This window comes from Sus scrofa, chromosome 10 (assembly GCF_000003025.6).
Source record: "Sus scrofa isolate TJ Tabasco breed Duroc chromosome 10, Sscrofa11.1, whole genome shotgun sequence".
Classification (NCBI taxonomy): Eukaryota; Metazoa; Chordata; class Mammalia; order Artiodactyla; family Suidae; genus Sus; species Sus scrofa.
Genome location: NC_010452.4, coordinates 43,146,361 through 43,168,853, shown reverse-complemented (window position 1 = coordinate 43,168,853; position 22,493 = coordinate 43,146,361). Strand labels below are relative to the sequence as shown.

Below are 22,493 nucleotides of genomic sequence, written 5' to 3'. Positions count from 1 at the left end.
TCTGTTCTCTGCCTGTGAGTCTGCTTCTGTTTTGTAGATAAGTTCATTGGTACCATATTTTAGGTTCTGCATGTAAGTGATATCGTATGGTATTTGTCTTTCTCTTCCTGAATTATCTCACTTACTGTGAGAATCTGTAGTTGTATCTGTGTTGCTGCAAATGGTATTATTTTGTTCTTTTTTTATGACTGAGCAAAATTCAACCATTTTTATAAAGCAGGTGTTTTTTTATGGCCATATTACATTGGTAATGAAAAGAACATATTGTTTTATAATATAATAAGGTATCTTCAAACTATTAAATGTATTGATTTGGTACAGATTAGTTTTCATCAGGTTTATTTCTTTAGCTGCACAGACCTTCTTCAATCTTTGCTAAGCTAGCCTTTCTTTCCTATCTTCAGATTAAGTGATTTGCAATGGATTGTGGCAAAAAATTCTACGTAGCCCCAAACTCTGCATCATTTTCTAAAAAACTTATAATGTTCTCATTTTGCATGGATGTTTGTCTTTAAATCAGAGCTCCATTCTTTCCATTTTCGTTTCTTCTGTTTGGAGTAACTCAAGAGAATTTGTCTCTAGAGAGCTTAGGAAAGCTGAGGTTCCCTCGCTGATAAAAAGACGCTGTGTGTGAGATGCTGATAATGCCTTTTTCTTCCCACGTAGGATGTGGAAGGAATTTCACTAACCCTTCAGGTTACATTGTTTCTCCAAACTACCCAAAGCAATACGACAACAACATGAACTGCACCTACATCATCGAGGCCAGCCCTCTGTCTGTGATCCTCTTGAAGGTGGTGTCTTTCCATCTGGAAGGTACGTTTATTCTTACGTAAATTACAGCTGAGTCTTTTTTTGCTTGTTTTTTTAGGGCCACGCCCATGGCATATGGAAATTCCCAGGCTCGGGGTCTAATTGGAGTGACAGCTGCCAGCCTACACCACAACCACAGCCATGCCAGATACAAGCCACATCCGTGACCTACACCACAGCTCACGGCAATGCCCCTGAGTGAGGCTAGGGATTGAACCATATCTTCATGGATATTAGTCGGGTTCATCACCTCTGAGCTACAAGGGAATTCCCTCCAGTTGATTTTTTTTTTTTTTTGTCTTTTTGCCTTTTCTAGGGCCACTCCTGCGGCATATGGAGGTTCCCAGGCTAGGGGTTGAATCGGAGCTGTAGCCTCCAGCCTACACCACAGCCACAGCAACTTGGGATCCGAGCTGCCTCTGCGACCTACACCACAGCTCACAGCAACACCGGGTCCTTAACCCACTGAGCAAGGCCAGGGATCAAACCCGCAAGCTCATGGTTCCTAGTCGGATTCGTTAACCACTGCGCCACGACGGAAATTCCTGATTCTTAATAAATGGATGAGTGATGAGTAGAGACAGAGATTGTCTAAAAATCACCATTTGAAGAAAATATTTAAAATGTTATGGGAATTCCCTGATGGCTCAGTGGGGTAAAGATCCAGCATTGTCACTGCTGGAGCTCAGGCCACTGCTATGATCTCAGTTCGATCCTGACCCAGGAAATTCTGCATGCCGTGGGCAAGGCCAAAAACTAGAGTTGATATAAACCTAATTAAAATATTATCCAATATTTTAAGAACACACGCATCATCCTATATATTCCACCCAGAGGTAAAAAAAAATAATAATGCAAGGGCTTTAAGAACATAGGCATCACGTAAATGGCTTAAAGAAAACAAGTCTGAAATCTATGACATGTTAATCTCAGCTTCTCATTTATTCATTTGCATTTATTCTACACACATGCACATGCCTAAACACAGTCACACACACACCATAAACCAGCAAGAGAAACTTCATCGCTGAGTCCAGGTAGGTGCTCCATATATGGTGAACGAATGAATGAATTCATAAAATTAGTAAATATCTCTGTCCTACTTTCATTAAATAGGACTGTGGGATACCCGTTTTTTGTTGTCGTTGTTGTTGTTTTCATCTTCATCGATTCCACAGGGATTGGGAAATCCCTAACCACAGCATCCTGTGGGGTTTATTCTTGACTCTTGGCAAAGGGAACAGTGGAGCTGCTGATTTGAACTGGACCCTGTCTACCATAAACACAACTTGCTGGCTTTTTGTTGTTGCTGTTGTCGTTGTTTTATTTTAATAGCTTGTGTTGGCTTGGCACTTTATTTATTTATTTATTTATTGCCTTTTTGGGGCTACACCTGAGGCATATGGAGGTTCCCAGGCTAGGGGTCGAATGGGAGCTACAGCTGCCGGCCTACACCACAGCCACAGCAATGTGGGATCCCCAACCCACTGAGCGAGACCAGGGATCGAACCCGCATCCTCATGGATACTCGTCAGCTTTGTTAACTGCTGAGCCACGTCAGGAACTCCCACAACTTGCTGTTTAATGGTGGTATCTCACTGCAGAAGAAAGGTCCCCTCAAGTAGACAGGCATCTTCAACCCCTCAGTCTGTTTTTTACAAATTAACTTTTCCTTTCTGTATTACACTTAACCTGTAAATTTGTCAAGCTTCATCTGCCTAATCAAAATGTCTTTCTCTTTGGGTTCGTCTCCCATGGCAGTGAAAAGTCCAACTTGGCAAAATGCTCTGCAGTGCTCAGCACCTGGGAAAAGCATGCTTCCTGGAAATAAAAATGACATGTCACTGAGTTCCCGTCGTGGCACAGTGGTTAACGAATCCGCCTAGGAACCGTGAGGTTGTGGGTTTGATCCCTTGCCTTGCTCAGTGGGTTAAGGATCCGGCATTGCCGTGAGCTGTGGTGTAGGTGGCAGACGCGGCTCGGATCCCGAATTGCTATGGCTCTGGTGCAGGCCGGTGACTACAGCTCTGATTCAACCCCTAGCCTGGGAACCTCTATATGCCTCGGGGAAGCGGCCCTTGAAAAGGCAAAGAGACAAAAACAAAACAAACAAAAAAATGACATGTCGGCCCTCGTACATTGATAGATTACACAAAGCTTCTCTCCCTGGATCCTTTGTCTACAACCTCCTCTTCCCACGTCTCTACAGCTTGTGGTCTTTGGCATGCATTTGCTGGAAAATGCCAAGTATGAATGATGAATGTCGCTGTAAAAATGGACTGTGAAGTAAAACACGATCTTCTCAGCATTTGCTAGCACAATATTCCATTAATATGAAAAGATGTTCATGTTACATAAAGTATTAGGGGAAGGTAAAACAGTTTATATAAAAACATCCAAGGGAGTTCCCTGGTGGCTCTGTAGGTTAAGCATCCAGTGTTATCACTATCACTGCTGTGGTTGTGGTTACTGCTGTGGCACAGGTTCATTCCCTGGCCTGGCCACTTCCACATGCCATGGGCACAGCCAAAAAATAAATCCAGTTTTTTAATTTAAAATAACCTGTGGGAATAAAATCTGTAATGCTACCAAACAGTACTTAAAGAGCTGCCTCATAGATTGATGGCATTTATTTGCTTTTTTGTACCTTTTCTATGATTCTTATAATTGAGGGCAAGTTATTTTAATAACAGGGGAAGAACTGGGGTTCTCTTGTGGCACAGCAGGTTGAGGATCTGGCATTGTCACTATAGTAGCTTGGGTCACTGCTTTGGCACAGCAGGTTCAATCCCTGGCCTGGGAACTTCTGCATGGCTTGCACACAGAAAAAAAAAAAAAAAAAAAGCGGAGTGGGGGGGACGGATCTTGTGGCTTGGATTGTGCATGTACATGTGCATTTGTTCTCATTAAATTACATGAATGCAAGAATGCCATATGCCAATATCCTTTAGACTAAAAAAGGAGATGCTGGTAAATATACTCTATAAAAGAGCCATAAAAAACATTGCCAATACCAATGGTGTTTGTATTAAAAGCGGTGCCCAACAGTAGCTCCTGAGTTTCGCTGAGCGGCTGTGGTAAAGAGGCAAGCCGCTGCAGGCTCTCTGACCTGGAATGTGGCCACAGAGGTGGGGGCTGTGGAGGACACACAGTATTTTAGGATGGATCTCAATGCCAGGTTGGCCACATACTAGTCACACAACTTTCTACAAATTACTTATTCTTTCTGATAATCACTGGGTTTTTGTTTTGTTTTGTTTTGTTGCTTTTCAGGGCTGCACCTGCAGCATATGGAACTTCCCAACCTAGGGGTCAAATCAGAGCTGTAGCTGCAGGTCTGCGCCACAGCCACACCAGCACGGATCTGAGTCACAGCTGCGACCAACACCACAGCTCATGGCAACACCAGATCCCCAACCCATTGAGCGAGACCAGGGATCGAACCCACATCTTCATGGATACTAGTTGGGTGTGTTACCGCTGAACCACAATGGGAACTCCCAAAAAGCATGGTATTTTTTAAAAACATAAACTAGTAGATGTGAGTCAGATCTTGCCTGTAGAAACATATTTTGTGAGCCTTCATTGACCAGAGCAGCCACTGTTTTGATATTTTTGCTTCTGCCAGTCAGGCTCCCCTTACACACATTGCCTGAGAACTAATATTTGGTTTAACTGATTTCCACTTTAATGATTTTGCTCATTCTCACCCAGTTGAAGAGACTGCTCTTTTTATAAGACATCTTTAGGCTAATGTCTTGTGACATTTCCAGTGTTACAAGTAGTCAGCATTTTCAGACTCCTAAGTGCATCATTTCTGGCTTAGGTTAAATGAATTATAACGATTCCCTGAAAGTGCAACATGAATCAGATTTATTTTGTCATTAGATTTTCATCACTAATCATATTAGTGCCGACGTTCGTTGAACACCATCAGCAAGTTTGAGATTCATTAGCTGCAGTAAAAATAACCTTCCACCCCTTCTAATCGAGCCAGAGGAATTCGTGTGCCGTGTGTTGTGATAAAACTGAATGTTAATTGCCCTTAAGAAAATTCATAGCTTTTTTTTTTTTGCAAGAACATTAGTCTGAGCTGCTATAGACCACAGAACTCTTTCTGAAAAACTCTCTCCAAATGACTCTATTTCCGAGCCCAAGCTGCCAGCAGAGCTTGGGTTGTCCTGGGTAGAGTGAAGGTTCTGGATCTGCTGTTTTGGTAGGCCACTGGCACAGAATGTGGACTTGTCGGGGGGCGGGGCGGGGGGAGTGCTATTCCAGGCTCCAAAATATTACAAGGAAACACACTTGTCTATACACTGTGTATACTGAGTGTGTGGACAAGTGTGTTTACTTAGGAAAGGTTTCACTCTTCAAACCAGTATCCTGGTTATCCAGCTACATACTGGTGCTTTTCCTGCTAAGAGGTTACAAAGGTTCATTAACCTACTTTTCACTAAAGTGAGTTGCTTGGGAAGTATGTTAGGGTATTATATGTTGGCCTAAGGTTTTCATTCTGTAAACCATAGACTTATCTTTCCTATATAATCACCACTGAATTTCAGGGAAATCGAGTCATAGAAGAATTTTCCACTTGAGCATTTACAGGACTTTTTTGTTGTTGTTGTTTCTGAAAGTTATCTCAAGACTAAAATGGCTCTTGGTATTCTTAATGGTGTCCTCAAAAGTTGTAAAATAAAATAAAGATTTGGGAGTTCCCATTGTGGCTCAGCAGGTTATGAACCCAACTAATATCCATGAGGATGGAGGTTCAATCCCTGGTCTTGCAAGATGGGCTAAGGATGCTGCACTGCTGTGGCTATGGCATAGGCCAGCAGCTGCAGCTCCAACTTGACCCCTAGCCTGGGAACTTCCCATGTGCTGCAGTTGTGGCTCTAAAAAGCAAAATAAAATAAAATAATAAAATAAAATAAATATTTGACCAATTCAAAATGTCACTTTGGTGAAAATTGAAATAGCAAAAACCAACAAAATCTAATGAGAAAGCATGAAGGAGAAACCATCAATGTTTGTACTTATTTTGGAATCAAATAAATACTTATTTTATTTTCCCAAATACCAAATGGTCTAAAAGTATATTTTTCTGTTTTTGCTATTTGTGTGGCCAAGTAGATGCCTCCCAGTTGCTGCAAAGATGATAGGCTTTTTTTTTTTTTTCAACTTTACAAAGAAAACACATAACAGAGGAAGTAACCTAGGCAATGCCTTCTGTGCCTTAATTTTTCTATCATTAAAATTGGGTAATAATATTGATTTACCTTGGCGATAAGGAGGGATTTAGAAATTAAATTCTTAACTAAAAAAATCCCATATCTAGGCAAATTCTAAACTCAGTTTTTCTCAGATCTGGACCATCTCTCCTTTTGGGGGGGGAGGCCGCATATGGAGTTTACAGGCTAGGGGTCAAATTGGTGCTGCAGCTGCCAGCCACAGCCACAGCCTCAGCCACATCAGATCGGTGCCGCAGCTGTGACCTACATACATCTCCTCTCAAGGCAACGCCGGATACCTAACCCTCTGAGTGAGACCAGGGATCAAACCTGTGTCCTCATGGATGCTAGTCGGGTTTATTAGTGCTGAGCCAGGATAGGAACTCTGTAGAGTATCTCTTAATAAGAACTGGATAGAGTTCCCAAGTGGCACAGTGGGTTAAGGATCTGGCATTGTCACTGCCATAGCTCAGGTTGCTGCCATGGTGCAGTTTCGATCCCTTGCCCAGGGAATTTCTGTATGCCATGGGAATGGCCATTTAAAAAAAATTAAGAATTATTCAAAGGGCACTGTTTTAAAAATGAAAAGGGAATTCCTGTCGTGGCTCAGTGGTTAACGAATCTGACTAGGAACCATGAGGTTGCAGGTTCGATCCCTGGCCTTGCTCAGTAGGTTAGGGATCCGGTGTTGCCGTGAGCTGTGGTGTAGATTGCAGATGCAGCTCGGATCCCTCATTGCTGTGGCTGTGGGGTAGGCCGGTGGCAACAGCTCCAATTGGATCCCTAACCTGGGAACCTCCGTATGCCTCAGGAGTGGCCCCAGAAAAAGCGAAAAGACCCAAAAAATAAAGAAATAAAAATAAATAAAAATAAAAAGATAAGTCAAAGAGTAGAAGAAAATGCTTATAAATCACATATCTGATAAAGAACTGGTCCTGGAACTAACACTCACATACCGTGGATGCAGCCAAGAAAAAAAAAAGAATAAAGAATTGGGTGGAGAGTAGAGCCTTGGCACAGAAAATGAGGGGACCCATGCAAATATCTTTTGCTCCCTGTCCTCAAGAGATGGCCTCTGGGGAAGAATGGCGCTAGATTTCCAGATAGATACCTGTGTCATGTTTGCCTAGATTCTCCTTCATTAACAAAGAAGTCCTGGTTTACAGGCTATGCCCCATGTAAAACTAAAAGGAAAAAAAAAAAAAAAACTGGACAGAGAAAAAAGGTTGGATAGAGCCTTGCCCATTTCAGGTAATAAATGTGTTTAGATTTTTCCTTTTTGCCCTTTTTTTTCCACCAAGAAGCATAATCATGGAGTTTGGTGGGTTTTCATTGACGTTTCCCCTCCATTTAATCTCAGTTTTTAAGGAAGTGGCACTAGCCAACTACTTACCACTTCTTTCCTTTGCTTTATCAATTATGTCTCAAGAGATAAAAGTGTTGGCCCATTTCCCATCTCACTGTTCCAGAAAGCAGTGGTTCTTTTGAAGTCGTTCCTATTGATGTTTTGTTGGAACTGGCCAAGCCCCAGAGGAGGGGGTTAGGCTGTGTGGGATTCCTTGCTTGCCTGGGCTGTCAGATTTTGACCTTCACCCTCTGTGGAGCTCCTCCCTCCCACAGAATTGTTCCTCCACTGTGGAGTCAGGGTCCAAGCTACTCAGAGCTGCCCCTGATTCACACACGTACCTCTCCCTAGAGCGCTCTGCTATTTTACTGCAAAGACTTTATCCCATCTGCACTATTAAGATATTTCAGTCAAAAGGATTTCCCACTCATTCTCATCCTCATTGGCTTCTCTGCCTCCCTCTCTGTGACTCTGGAGGAAAATTGCCCTCTGAATCTAAATTCCACACCTTTCTATTCTTGGCTGAATGACTCATCCTTGGCTTCCTCTCACTTCTCTCCAGGTCCTTGGAATCATGTTGAAATCAAGACTTGAACATTGTTCTTTGTCATAAAGCCCAGGGGAAGGTGATAAAAATGACATTTCAATAGGTTGGGTAGAGCCTTACCCATTTCAGATAATAAATGTTTCAAAGTTTTGCAGAAGGAGAGAAAATAGTCATAGAAACAAATTGTGGAGGATTGTTTTATACCTCGGAGATTTCAATAGTAAATATTCATCCAGTCCTTTACTGAAGATGGAATTAAGAATGGCGGTAGCTCCTTGTCACATAACTTGGCCTGTCGTCCATGGAGAAAGTATCATTTAATTCCAGGGTCCTCTTCTTCCTGACAAATTCTCATGTGTCTGATTGAATGCTCCTTATCGACCAGAAACTCAACGTTGATATTCATCTCGCTCCTTGAAGACCTTTTTTTAAACCTTAACCAAATTCTTTTCTTTCCCTAGAAGGCAGTCATCCTAGTTGCATTGAACTATATTCCACTTGAGAGTTTTGCATATACTTTGATTATATATTCCATTGGCTTCCCCTATGATTATAGAAAGGTATTTAATCTCATTATTTTCTGATGCCTATAGTCTTTGTCCCCGAGTGTCTTCTCATGAAGAATTGGACTGATACCTTTGGTCAAACACTGTGAGCTGATGTGTAGACCTTGAGAAAATGATGTGTCTGCGTGAATTACTTGATGCCTATGGACATACTTATCTTTCTGGTTCTTGTAGATTACTTTGTTCATGCTAACTCTTGGTATTTTTTTTTTTTTGACTTTAGGAACCTTACCTATTCTGATATTATGTAATTTTTGAGTTCTTATGGAAAAAATTGGGAAGAGCATCCTACCTGAAAGAAATGACTATTGAGATGGGTACAGGAATGTTTTAATCCTTAAGCAACTTGCCAAGTTTCATAACTTTCACAATTTACTGAGCCAGGCTTTGAGAATGAGCAGATCATCTTGAATGGTGTTTTTAGTTACTTGGCATTCTCTTACCATCTACGAAAAAAAAAAAAAAAAACTGAATCCCATCTCAATTCCCTCTGCCTCTCCTTATTGTTGAATACAAACCATTTTTAAATAACTTGTGCACTTTGGTTATGTCTCAATATAGATAAAAATTGCTGTTTCAGGAGTTCCCGTCATGGCTCAGTGGTTAATGAATCCGGCTAGGAACCGTGAGGTTGCAGGTTCAATCCCTGGCCTTGCTCAGTGAGTTAAGGATGCGGCATTGCTGTGGCTATGGTGTAGGCCGGCAGCTACAGCTCCGATTAGACCCCTAGCCTGGGAACCTCCATATGCCGCAGGTGCAGCCCTAGAAAAGACAAAAAAAAAAAAAAAATTGCTATTTCATGAATAAACTTTCTATAGTTGAAGGAGTTCCTTTGATTTTTTTGAAGCATAATGAAGCACATACCCTATATTTCACAGCCTTTCCATAATTTTCTAAGACAACCACCACTGTGATAGTCTATATTATCAAAGAGTTCAAAAACTAACTCTTTAGGAGTTCCTGTTGTGGCTCAGCAGGTTGAGAACCCAATATAGTGTCCATGAGGATGTGGGTTCAATCCCTGGCCTCACTCAGTGGATTAAGGATCCTGTGTTGCTGCAAGCTGTGGTATAGGCCTGCAGCTGCAGCTTCTGATTCAATCCCTAGCCCAGGAACTTCCGTAGACCACAGGTATGGCCCTAAAAAGGAAAAAAAAAGAGAGAGAGAGAGAGAAACTAAGCCTTTAATACTTAAAGGATTCAATGGATTCAACTTTAATACTTAAAGCATTCAACTGATGCAGAACTGAAATTTTAATCCAACATCAGCAACATGTCCTTTTATTCTATGATTTTGCTTTTACTGCTTTATATATTCTTGCTGGTGAAAGATATTTTACAGCTAATTCATAATATTTTTTAATCTCAAACTCACCTCCTCTGAATGTTTTAAATTCCAGTACAGCTTTTGGTATTATCTACAAGACAAATTCACAGGCTAAAATTAAGGTACACAATTTGGCAGTATTCAAGCCATGAATCTGAGTTTACTGTATTTCTTTTTTTTTTTTTTTTTTGTCCTATTTTTCCAGCATCATATTGTTTCTGATTATATGGTAAGGTCACTGAAATTAAGTCACATTTTCAACTTGTAGATTTAGGCCCAATTAGTAGCATAATTACTTTTTAATTTTATTTTATTTTTATTAGAGTTGAATTGATTTGCAGTGTCATGTCACTTTCTGCTGTACAGCATAGTGACCCAGTCATACGTAAATATACATTCTTTTTCTCCTACTATCGTCCATCATGTTCTATCCCAAGAGACTGGATATAGTTCCCTGGGCTGTACAGCAGGACCTCATTGCTTATCTGTTCTAAATGGAATAGTTTGCATCTACTAACCCCAAACGCCTCATCCATCCCACTCCCCCCTCAACTGTCCCTAGTTTATAATCACTGATTTAAAGGAGCCATTTTATAAGGAAGAAAATTCTGGATTATTTTTACACAGGATTTACCTGTTGTGAAACTCCCCATGCTTTCTCACACCTGTGCCTGAAACTAGGCTGAGCGTCAGTTCATCAGGAAACCAAGTCAAATAAGGACTTGACTTGCCAAAATGGCAGTTGTTTCTCTTTTTTTTTTGGGGGGGGGGATGTCTTTTTAGGGCTGGACCCATGGCATATGGAAGTTCCCAGGCTAGGGGTCAAATTGAAGCTGCAGCTGCCGGCCTACACCACAGCTCATGGCAATGCCTGATCCTTAACCCACTGAGCAATGCCAAGAATCGAACCTGCATCCTCATGGATACTAATCAGATTCGTTTCTGCTGAGCCATGATGGGAACTTCATCTCATTTCAATTGCTATGTGAATCTTCCTGACATTTTTGTGGGATTGTTTATGTTTGTTTGTGATAATCGTTTATGTTGCTTCCGGTTGTCTTCCGCTCGGCACAGCTCGCTCCACCGTGTCAGGAAGCTGCGACAGCGACGGCGTGCACATCATCCGAGGTCACAGCTTATCCTCCACGCCCCTGGTGACCCTGTGTGGGGATGAGGCCCTGTCTCCTGTCACCATCTCCGGGCCGGTGCTGCTTAACTTCTACTCGAATGCACATACCACAGATTTTGGATTCAAGTTTTCCTATAGGATAACCCGTGAGTAGCCATAAGGATGGAGTTGGGAATTTTCTTTTTTTTTTTTCTTGAGAAATTTCCATGAGAAGATTTGATTGTGAATCACACATCACCCACGTGAAGACTCAGAGACTTTAAGGGAAAAAAAATTATTAACCTGGTGCCTGGTCCAAAAATACTTAGATATGTTCCTTTTTGGAAAATAAAGATGCCCTTTTTCATGAAGTTTGGCAGAACTACAGTGAAAATCAAATGGAAGATAGAGATTTATTTTTGATCATTTAAGTTAGAATGAACCGCTACCTTCAGTTATTGGTACATTGCATAAAAATAACTTTTGGGCCTGGACTTTCATATAACCAAGTCACTTTGCTGTAAAGCACTGGTTTATAAATTTAGAAAAAGGTGTTCCCCTTGTGGCTCAGCAGGTTAAGAACCTGACATTGTCTCTGTAAGGATGTGGGTTCGAACCCTGGCCTCGCTCAGTGGGTTAAGGATCCAGCACTGCTGCAAGCTGCGGACTAGGTCACAGATGCAGCTCAGATCCCACGTGACTGTGGCTGTGGCGTGGGCAGCAGCTGTGGGTCCGATTTGGCCCCTAGCCCGGGAACTTCTGTATGCTGCAAATGCAGCCGTAAAAAAATTTAATTAATTAACTAATTAATTTAGAAAAAAATGTAAGAGAATATTTTCTTCTGGTGGGAAAGAATTTTTTAGCAATATGCAAAAAGCACAAGTCCTGAAAGATTGATGTATTTATCCAACTATGTTAAAATTTGCAACTTGTCCATGTCAAAAGCAAGGTGAGAAGACAAGCCACAGATTGGACCAAGACTTTGGTAGCTACCAAGATCTTTTCATTCCTTGTTGACAGTTTGATTAACGTTTGAAAAATCTTAAGATTCAATTTCCCTATTTTGCCTAGTCTCTTCCTTTCCTGCCCTAAGCCGTGCTTGGTTCATGTGCTGACAGCATGTCTTTTTTTTTTCACGTCACCCCAACTTCAGTAACACGGACAGAAAAAAAGATCTTGCAAAATCGTTTTCTTTCTTGCACGAAGCCCCTTGCTAGAGGGAGAAAGCCAAATCATCTTCTTTCAAAGAAATCACTGTTCCCATCCACAAAGACTGAAACTGTTTATTTACTCATGAAAAAGGCATCCGCATGTGGTTCACATTAGCCAGTCCCATTGTAATGCATGACGGTGTGGGGCTCAGGGGTTCTGTTGGCATGAACAGAGCAGAACCGTGAATACTCCTACCCCCAGTTATCTTGTTGAATAAAGAGAAGGGGAAATTTGTTTTATTCTTTTGGCACAACTAGTGCTCTGGAGAGTTACATCCCTGCTGTGTATTCTTTTACTCTTCAATTCCTCGTTTTCCTAAAACACCTTGTGTAAGGTTCCCCATCATCTACTATGAGAGACTCATTGGAGGAGGGTTGTTTGGAGTTCCCTGGTGGCCTAGAAAGTAAAGACCAGTGTTGTCCCTGCTGTGGCTTGGCTTTCATCCCTGACCTGGGAACTCTCACATGACAAGGATACGGCCAAAACATAAACCAAAGAGGATTCTTGACACTGAAATTTCAGATCCCAACATCATCCAAATTTGCGAGTTATTTAGACATTGACAAGCTTTCAGAGACCACATAATTGTGTACAGGATGACACACAAGCCTAACATTTAATTCACTGCAGATGTTTCCAAGGGCCTGAGAACGCAAATACTATGGGCATAGAGAGAAGAGCTTTCCCCACAAAGTGGGTTCAACTGAGTCAAACTAAACAGACAAATAAATACATAACCTGAATAACCTTAAATGGCAGCCACTATTTGTTGTTACCATTTCTAAGAGATGTCAATGGAATCTACCCATGGAGAGTATGTAAGCCATAAAAATATCATGAAAATATACTAACCTTATCACAATTTTAAAATCATAAAATATGGGAGTTCCCATTGTAGCACAGCAGAAACAAATCTGACTAGGAACCATGAGGTTGCAGGTTCAATCCCTGGCCTCACTCTGTGGGTTAAGGATCCAGCATTGCCATGAGCTGTGGTATAGATTGCAGACACGGCTCAGATCTGGCATTGCTGTGGCTCTGGCATAGGCCGGCAGCAACAGCTCCGATTAGACCCCTAGCCTGGGAACCTCCATATGCCGCAGGTATGGCCCTAAAAAAAAAAAAAAATTGTAAAATATGGAGTTCCTGTCGCAGCTCAGTAGTAACCAACCTGACTAAGATATGTGAGGATGCGTGTTCAATCCCTGGCCTCACTCAGTGGACTAAGGATCCGGTGTTGCTGTGCGCTGTGATGTAGGTTGCAAGCTCTAAATCAATCCCTAGCCTGGGAATTTCCCATGCTGCAGGTGCTGCCATAAGAAAGCAAATAATAATAATAGTAAAATCACAAAATAAAATAAATATAAACCTTCCTCACTGCAGTGAGAATAGGGCACTTTCCATCACTAACTGACAAATTCTTCCTCCTTATCTCAAAGCCAAGCAGAAAAATTAAAAATCTCTATTTTTTGTGATGAGATTTCATTCTATTTTTTATAGCTGATATTTTATTGACTAGTGGGCATAACGAAGGGCTATGGGCTGTTGATCTCTGGATTCAGGCTTGGGGGTGGACCTAACTTCCTCATGCTGGTTGAGGACCAGTAATAAAACTTGGGCAGGGAGTTCCCGTCATGGCTCAGTGGTTAACAAATCTGACTAGGAACCATGAGGTTGCAGGTTCAATTCCTGACCTCGGTCAGTGAGTCAGAGACCCGGCGTTGCCATGAGCTATGGTGTAGGTCGCAGATGCGGCTCAGATCCCATGTTGCTGTGGCTGTGGTGTAGGCCGGCAGCTGCAGCTCCAATTAGACCCCTAGCCTGGGAACCTCCATGTGCCGTGGGTGCAGTCCTAGAAAAGACAAAAAATAAAAATAAACGAAAAACCTGGGCAAACACAGACCTTACCAGCCTTTCAACTGAATAGAATAGAAATACACGGGACCTAAGAGCTATGCATTTGAGCCCCCAGAGGGAACTACCCTCCATTACTCCCAAAATGATTTCTAAAATGTCACGTTATCATCATCTATCACAGACATAGGAGACATCCCCCTGTGTGGTTTAAGATTTTAGGTCATAGTCCCTCCCAGGTTCTTATGCCTACACCGTGCTTTGGACTCTGCACAACTTTTCTAAACTTCTAGTCACTCCTGTTATCCCTCTGAATCTGTCACTTCAGCACCAAGGAAGGACAGTTATATTCCAGCATGTGAGACGTTGCTTTCTCATTACTTTCCCTCTGGGCATTGTTTCAGCTCAGCCCGATTCCATCCCTTGAAATACTCTTCCCTGCTTCCACTCCTGTCTCTACCCCCAGCTCCGTGCAGAAATCTCAATCATTTGTAAGCCCAACAAAGGGAACTTTACGTGGCTTTAGGACAAAGAGCCATCATCTCTGTCTCTTAGCAGAGGGTACAACAGCCTAGAACGTCTGACCAAGACTTTCCTCTGCTGTGGGTCATAACTGTTCTCTGCATTTTCCCGTCCTCTCTTGCAGCCTGTGGTGGCACGTTCAACCTCTCCTTTGGAATCATCAAGAGCCCTTCCTATTCCTATTCCAACTACCCTAACGATATGCACTGTCTGTATACCGTCACCGTCAGAGACGACAGAGTGATCCAGCTCAAGTACGTAAGACAAGGTCACCTTCTTCAGAAAACCGGGGCAGCTCTAGTCGTGGGAAAGATAGTCCTTTAACGATTCCCAGCATTGATCCTCCTCAGAGGTACATGCCAGAATCTAGGGAGAGGGAGAGCAAGCATGTGGTATGGTCCTGTTCCCCTGGGAAGTGGGGTCTCCACCCTCCACGCAAGCTGGTGGTGATTCAGGGGAAACACAGACCCTCCACCCGTTCAAACAATTGTACTTTTCCTACGGTTTTAAAGGGGCTTCCTATGATGGGGTGGAAGCCTGTCTTGGAGTCATAGGGTGCAGAGAGGGCAAGAGGAAGCAGTTTCTGCTTCAGGGGCACTAATTATATGCAAGGAATTTTAGTTAACCCTTCTCCCATTCTCCTAGTTAGTTCTCGATACAGTCAGATGAAGTATAGATTATTGGTCGCATATTATTGATGAGAAAACTGAGGCTCAGAAGTTGCAAATAACTTTCCCAAAGGGACGCACTATTCAATGAAGAGTTGAAAACGGAAAATGTATCAGGGAGTTCCCGTGGCTCAGTGGAAACAAATCCGACTGGTATCCATGAGGATGCAGGTTCGATCCCTGGCCTCACTCAGTGGTTTAAGGGTCTGGTGGCGCCATGAGCTGTGGTGAAGGTCGCAGACACAGCTCGAATCTGGCGTTTTATGGCTGTGATGTAAGCAGGCAGCTGCAGCTCCGTCTCCACCCCTCGCCTGGGAACTTCCACATGCCTCAGGTGTGGCCCTAAAAAGTCAAAAAAAAAAAGAAAAGAAAAGAAAAGAAAACGTATCTGATTTTCTCCCAAAACCATGTCCTTCATAGCCCCCTTTGCTCTCTCTCAAAGGGTAAACATTCTAACTACTTAGATTTCTTTTTATTCGGGCGTCAGGACACCTCTACACTGGTGCTATACAGGGTACCTTATACCATCAGTAAAATGCTCCCCGGTCCTGCCCACTTCCAACAAGGCTGATGATGGGAAAGCAACCTCCAGTTCTCTGAGTGATAAAGCTCAAAATTGCTGCCATCTAGGATAACGTATTTCTAACTCCCATGTTTCAGTGATGTGTAGCCTGTGACAGAGTACTCTGAAAGTTGATGTGGCTTATGGCAATTCAGAATTCTTTTTTCCTTTTAGGGCTGCTCCTGTGGCATATGGAAGTTCCCAGACTAGGGGTCAAAATGGAGCTGCAGCTGCCAGCCTATGTTACAGCCACAGCAATGTGGGATCCGAGCTGAGTCTGCAACCTACACCATAGCTCACGGCAATACTGGATCCTTAACCTACTGAGCAAGGCCAGGGATCGAACCCAAATCCTCATGCTTTCTAGTGGGGTGAGGTCTCCCATAACGACCACAGTGATCTGAAATGTGAATTTTTGGTTAAAGCAGTTAAATGAGATGCAGGAGAAAATTTAGTTCACTTTTTTCTATCATTGGTTTTTTTTCTTTTTTCCTTTTGTTGCACGTGTTTTTGGTGTCATATTCCAAATTTGTTTTATATATTTATTTATTTATCTACTTTTGCTTTTTAGGGACACACCCATGGCATATGGAAGTTCTCAGGCTAGGGGTATAATCAAAGCAACAGCTGCTAGCTTACACCACAGCCACAGCAACGTCAGATCCGAGCTGCGTCTGCGACCTACACCACAGCTCACAGCAACACTGGATCCTTAACCCACTGAGAGAGACCAGGGATCGAACCTGCAACCTCATGGTTCCTAGTCAGATTCGTTTCTGCTGCACCATGATGGGAACTCCTATCTTTGTTTTTTATATTTTTTATTTCTTTTATGAGGAATAGCATTTCATATTCCTGGTTTTCAAAGTCACAGTAATGATCATTTGTTGGGTTTTTGATTTTTTCTTTTTTTTTTTTTTTTTTTTTTGGAGCAAATACTATATGCCAGGTCCCATAGTTTGGTCTCTACATACTGTTGCAATTAACCTTAGAATAAACTCTATTTTAAAAGAGTAAAACAACAACAACAACAACAACAAAAGACAAAAGACAAAAAAAGACAAAAAAAAAAAAAAAAAAAAAGAGTGAAACAGACCATGAGAATGAGAATGAAGCTCTGGGTCTAAAACCAGCCTTTCTTCTGTCTCTTATAGTAGCATTCTTCCAATAAGTAAAAAATAGGGTAAGAGGACCATTGATCTCACAAAATAACAAGGGAGCAGAGTAAATACCATATCTTTAATGAGACTGAAAAACTAAAGTGTTGCTGCAACAATAAATATCAGTTCAACTTGTCAAACTTAATGTCTATCTGGACTAAGATGTGGTATATATACACAGCGGAATATTACTCAAGCACTAAAAGGATTGAAATACCGGCATATTTAGCAACATGGATGAACCTAGAAATTCTCATGCTAAGTGAAGTCAGCCATACAATGAGACACCAACATCAAATGCTTTCACTGACATGTGGAATCTGAAAAAAGGACAGATGGAACTTCTTTGCAGAACAGATGCTGACTCACAGACATTGAAAAACTTATGGTCTCTGGAGGAGACAGTTTGGGGGTGGGGGGATGTGCTTGGGTTATGGGATGGAAATCCTGTGAAATTGGATTGTTATGATCATTATACAACTACAGATATGATAAATTCGAGTAATTAAAAATTTTTTAATTAAAAAATTAAAAAAAGAAAAAAATTGAAAAAAAAAAACTTAATGCATTTCAAATAGGCTTAATATGTCCTTGGCTATAAATCCTGGAAGTCCAGAACTGTATCTTATCTTTATATTCCCACCACTTACCATACTCTTTAACCTATTCTACTCGCCCCCCAAAATTTCAACTTTTGACACTGATCGATACAATAGTATATGGTTTCTAATGTTTCCTATCAAGTGACTCTTGGATGCTCTGCCGTTAGCCTTTGTCTTGCCCCATTTTAAGAAGTACAAACCGAAGCTATAATTTGATGGAACTCCAAATGGAGAACATGAGTATTAACAAGGCTTATTTCACAGGTTCAATGATTTTGACCTGGTTCCCTCCACTTTCTGCTCTCAAGACTACCTGGAAATTTACGATGGTTCTAACATCAGTGACCCCCTTCTTGGCAAATTCTGTGGTTCCACACTTCCGCCAAATGTGAAGAGCAGCAATAATACTATGTTCCTGGTGTTCAAGACAGATTCAGTTCACACTGCAAGAGGTTGGAAGATATCTTTCCGGGAGACATTGGGTAAGAATTTTGGACAAGCACATCTGTTTTTCATGACTGTTACTTTTCTGCCTTAATTTTTTTTTTCCACCTCTGTTACATTGCTCTTAAGATTAGAGGGCTATATCATGTAAAACTGTGCTTTTAAAAATTACATATGATGTATTTTTGAGTAACCAAAAAACCACTCAACAGATATGTCTCTCTAGTATTTAAAGAGAAAATCTCAACAAAAAAAACAAACAAACAAAAAGGAGTTCCCGTCGTGGCATAGCGGAAACAAATCCGACTAGGAACCATGAGGTTTCAGGTTTGATCCCTGGCCTCGCTCAGTGGGTTAAGGATTCTGCTCAGTGGGTTAAGGATCCGGCATGGCTATGAGCTGTGGTGTAGGTCACAGATGCGGCTCGGATCCCACATTGCTGTGGCTCTGGCGTAGACTGGCGGCTGCAGCTCTAATTGGACCCCTAGCCTGGGAACCTCCATGTGCCATGGGTGCAGCCCTAAAAAAATGACAAAAAAGACAAAAAAAATAAAAGAAAATAAAAAGAAAATCTGTCCACACCACCATCTCAGATGAGAACTGAGCCTCATTTTAATAACCCATGGAAATGGTGTTAAGTCTAAAGGTAAACAGGGCCAGCTCAAGAAAGAAGGCCCTGTAGGCTTGTGCTGATTTGATCCTTAAAATGGTGAAGAACCTGGAAGACTTTTAAGTAAAGACTTCATGGCCAGACTGAACTTCTGGGAAGATCTTAGTGGTAGCAAGGTGGAGAAAGGCTCAGAGGGTCCATTAACCTCTGAAGGAAGAAACTTATCATAGAATTCCAGATGAGAAGGCTTGAAGCCTCCAACTCACACAACGAGAATAAAAATAAAAGGAAAGATGAAAATTTCAGTGATATTCAGGGAGTTCCCATTGTGGCTCAGTGGGTTAAGAACCTGACATAGTGTCCATGAGGATGTGGGTTTGATCCCTGGCCTCACTCAGTGAGTAAGGATCTGGCCTTGCTGTGACTGTGGTGTAGGCCTGCAGCTGTAGCTCCAATTTGACCACTAGCCTGGGGACTTCCATATGCTACAGGTGTGGCCCTAACAAGAGAAAAGAAGGAAGGAAAGAAAGAAGGAAGGAAGGAAGGAAGGAGGGAGGGAGGGAGGGAGGAAAGAAGGGAGGAAAAGAAAACCTCGCCGATACGCAGAAGGTACAAATCATTGGAAGCGCAGTGTTGGGAAGTTGAGGCTTATTCCATGGGGGCTTGAGTTGAGGTTGATTCTGATGGGCAACTTGTTGGATCGTGGTGCCTTAGGAGGCTAAGGTTTAGGGAAGAAATAGGATATTTGGTATGGGTCATTTGGGGTTGGAGGGTGTAGAGGTATCTAAATGGAGAACTATGGGAGGAAATTGAAGCTGAAGGTAAAGATCTGGGAGTCAAATCTAGAGGTGAAAGGGAAAGCTAGGTCATTCCAAAAGCCACAGTCTGCATCTATGAACCCCAAGCTCCCAATCCATCCCATTCCCTCCCCCAGCCACAAATCTGTGATGGAGCATGATAATGGGAGAAAAAAGAATGTATGCATGTATATGTAACTGGGTCACCACGCTCTACAGTAGGAAAACAATTGTATTGGGGAAATAACAATTAAAAATTTTTTTAAAAAAAAGCTAAGTCAGAGGCAAAATCACAATAGCACCCTGGCTTATTCCCACTGCTCCTAAGAAATAATTATGTCTATAAAATGAGCTCAGAACTTTGAATCATTTAAAATAGAAGGTAGCAAATCCATTCTCTGTTTACCTGTACCCAGAGCATCCATGGCACGGTCTAAGAGAATTTATATATGATTCTGGGAAATGTTTTGACTCTTCCATTTGAGTAGAGATGTGATTAATATTCTGAAAACAAAGAACACCTGAAACGAATTGCCTGGTGTGAAGACTGGGAATTTTTATCCAATGAGCATCCTGACTTCCTGTTCAAACACTTGCTTTTTCTTTGTGCCCTGCTGTGACTCTAACCTTCTTCCCTCTGATAGAAAGCAGAGCTGACCTCCACTGTCTTTATCTTTGGAGGGTTATTTTCTCACACGTTTCTTGAGGGAAGCAATTAGACATTGTGTTTTGAAGGCGTTGGGATAAATGATAAAATGCAGACATTGTGACACATTGTATCAGAAAGTCACCTTACCACCTCCCTGCTTAGCTGTATCAACAGTAACTTGAAAGCAAATCTCATGGGTGAACAGAGAGTAGGGCTTTGATGGAATCGCCTCAGTGAGGTGGCAGACAAAACATAGAAGGTTCTTTTGAAAGAAAAATTAATTTTCCTTTGGAGGTTTTTTGGTGCCAAAGAACTCATCTATTCTTGCCTTGAGTGCAGATGTCGGAATCAGATGACACATAATTGCATGGCTCTTGCTCTTTGCTTTCAAATTGCTTTTCTTTTTCCTAACATATCCTCACGTGGCCATTGAATGAATCCTAAAGCACTCCACACTGGTGTCACCCGCAGGAAGTGACCCAAGCGAGCCAGTGTTCCCTCACCTCACTAATGGCTGAGCTACTAAAAGATGTTTTCAGACCTCATGTGATTTTACTGAACAGAAGTAGCATAGAGGGGAAATCTCCCATCATCCAAAGCCTTGTTCATCCATGAGGACTGGACACTTTCAACTACTGTTTTTTTCAACTCTGGTCACAGTTAGAGGAAAGATTTACATGCAGGGAGTAGAAGCGGGGTTTCATTACTTGTCAGCGTTGCACCTTCCTTGGCTTTATAAGGATGCTCCTCACCTCTTTTTCATCTATATAAACACCATCAGCTACTTGGAAATATTTAAGTAGTTTTAAGTAATCTTTAATAGTTTTTCTCTCTTCTTTTTTTTAACTAAGAACCTAAGTGTTATCATTTTGTACTGTTTTTGGTCTTACAAACCTTTCAAGACCACCGATATAAATCTACTGGTTATTCTGTGTAACTTTTCAGTTATGTTTGATTTCATTTTTGTTGTTTATGGTGAGGAAAAGGGAAGGGAACTGATGTGTCCATTGAATTCTAGGGTTTATAAAATCTTTTAGCCATAGATCGAGATAAAAAAAAAAAAAAAACTTAGGCTGAGCTACTGAGATGAACCTTTCACTTCCATCTCATCTATTTAAAAACTGTAAATATAGCTAAAGCAGCTTTTTGGGCCAGACAGTGAATTTTTACTTCTAAAACTATCAGTTCAGCCTGGAAAACAACATCTTCCCTGAAAAAATAATCGATGCGACGAGGAGGCCAGTTAGTCTGTGGCATCTCCATTTAGTTGACCTTGACCTAAACACTAGAGTTTTGCAGATTTGCTATTTACATTACACACTTGAGAGTTCCTGTTGTGGCTCAGTGGTTAACGAACCCACCTAGCATCGCAGGTTCAAACCCTGGCCTCGCTCAGTGGGTTAAGGATCCAGCATTGCCATGAGCTGTGGTGTAGGTCACAGACACGGCTCAGATCCTGCGTTGCTGTGGCTGTGGTGTAGGCCGGCAGCTGTAGCTCCAAATTTACCCCCTAGCCTGGGAACCTCCATATGCCACAGGTGCGGCCCTAAAAAGACAAGAGACAAAAAAATAAATGAATAAAAATAGATCACACACTTGAACATATTTTGTATACATCTGCTTTAATTTTTCAGAAGCCAGGAAAGACCCAGCTCAGACGATTATCTGATTATTAGGGAACTTCTCCTGGTGCATTTGTTATATTTGTATTGTTAATGGGTCAGAACAAATTTGTTGTTAATTAACTATGTGGTGAAATCGGGTCTCCTCTTTGACTGAACTTGTGCCCTGAAGAGCCACCTCCAGGGGCTGTAAGGTGAGGAGAAAGCAAAACAACACACCTCCAGGGAGCTAGTACCTGGCTGGGAAGTACACCTGCCCTCCTGCCTTCCCCAGCACCTCCTCCCTGCCGTGAATTATCGATTCTGGATGTCTGATGAGCAGCACAGTGATCCCCTGAGCTTCTGGGATAGGCGAAACTCTGAAATTATCGGCACATCTGACCATTTGTTCTGGAGAAAGTGTGCAGCTTTCACCCGATTGTCAGTGGTGTCTACAATCCCGTGAAATTTAAAAGACCATGAGCCCAAGGATTTGGCTGAAGTGGGCGAGCTCCACAATGCAGAGCCAGCACCAATACGTACCCTTTTGTTCTACCCACTCCTGCCTGTCGAGTTCCTGCCCCTCCTTCAGCAGCAGGGTCCACTTCAGCTCCAGTTGTCCTTTCCCGTGTCACTCATGAAGCATTGCAGATGTGCAGACATAGTATTAGGCATCCAAGCCCCCACTTCTTCCTGCAGTACTGATCTCACACCAGAGGGGCTGCCCAGTCAGTCTGTTGATGACATGCTCATCGCATTAGAGGGGAAACTTCTAGACAGAGGATTAGATCAGGAATGCAAAGTACATTTCTTGGTTGTGATGCATCATAGGCACTACACGTGTTTTCCTAAGTAAGGTGTTCTCGAACACTTTGATAA

At 42.0% G+C, this 22,493-nt stretch overlaps 1 protein-coding gene across 1 annotated transcript in view; it reads left to right on the top strand.

The window, feature by feature from the left end:
• Window positions 1-22,493, top strand: part of CUBN (cubilin) — a 311,762-nt gene that overhangs the window by 245,839 nt on the left and 43,430 nt on the right. Inside the window, 4 exon segments of the mRNA XM_021064811.1 lie at window positions 667-816; window positions 10,900-11,100; window positions 14,646-14,775; window positions 17,778-17,995. Of these exon segments, the coding sequence (XP_020920470.1) occupies window positions 667-816; window positions 10,900-11,100; window positions 14,646-14,775; window positions 17,778-17,995 (699 nt within the window).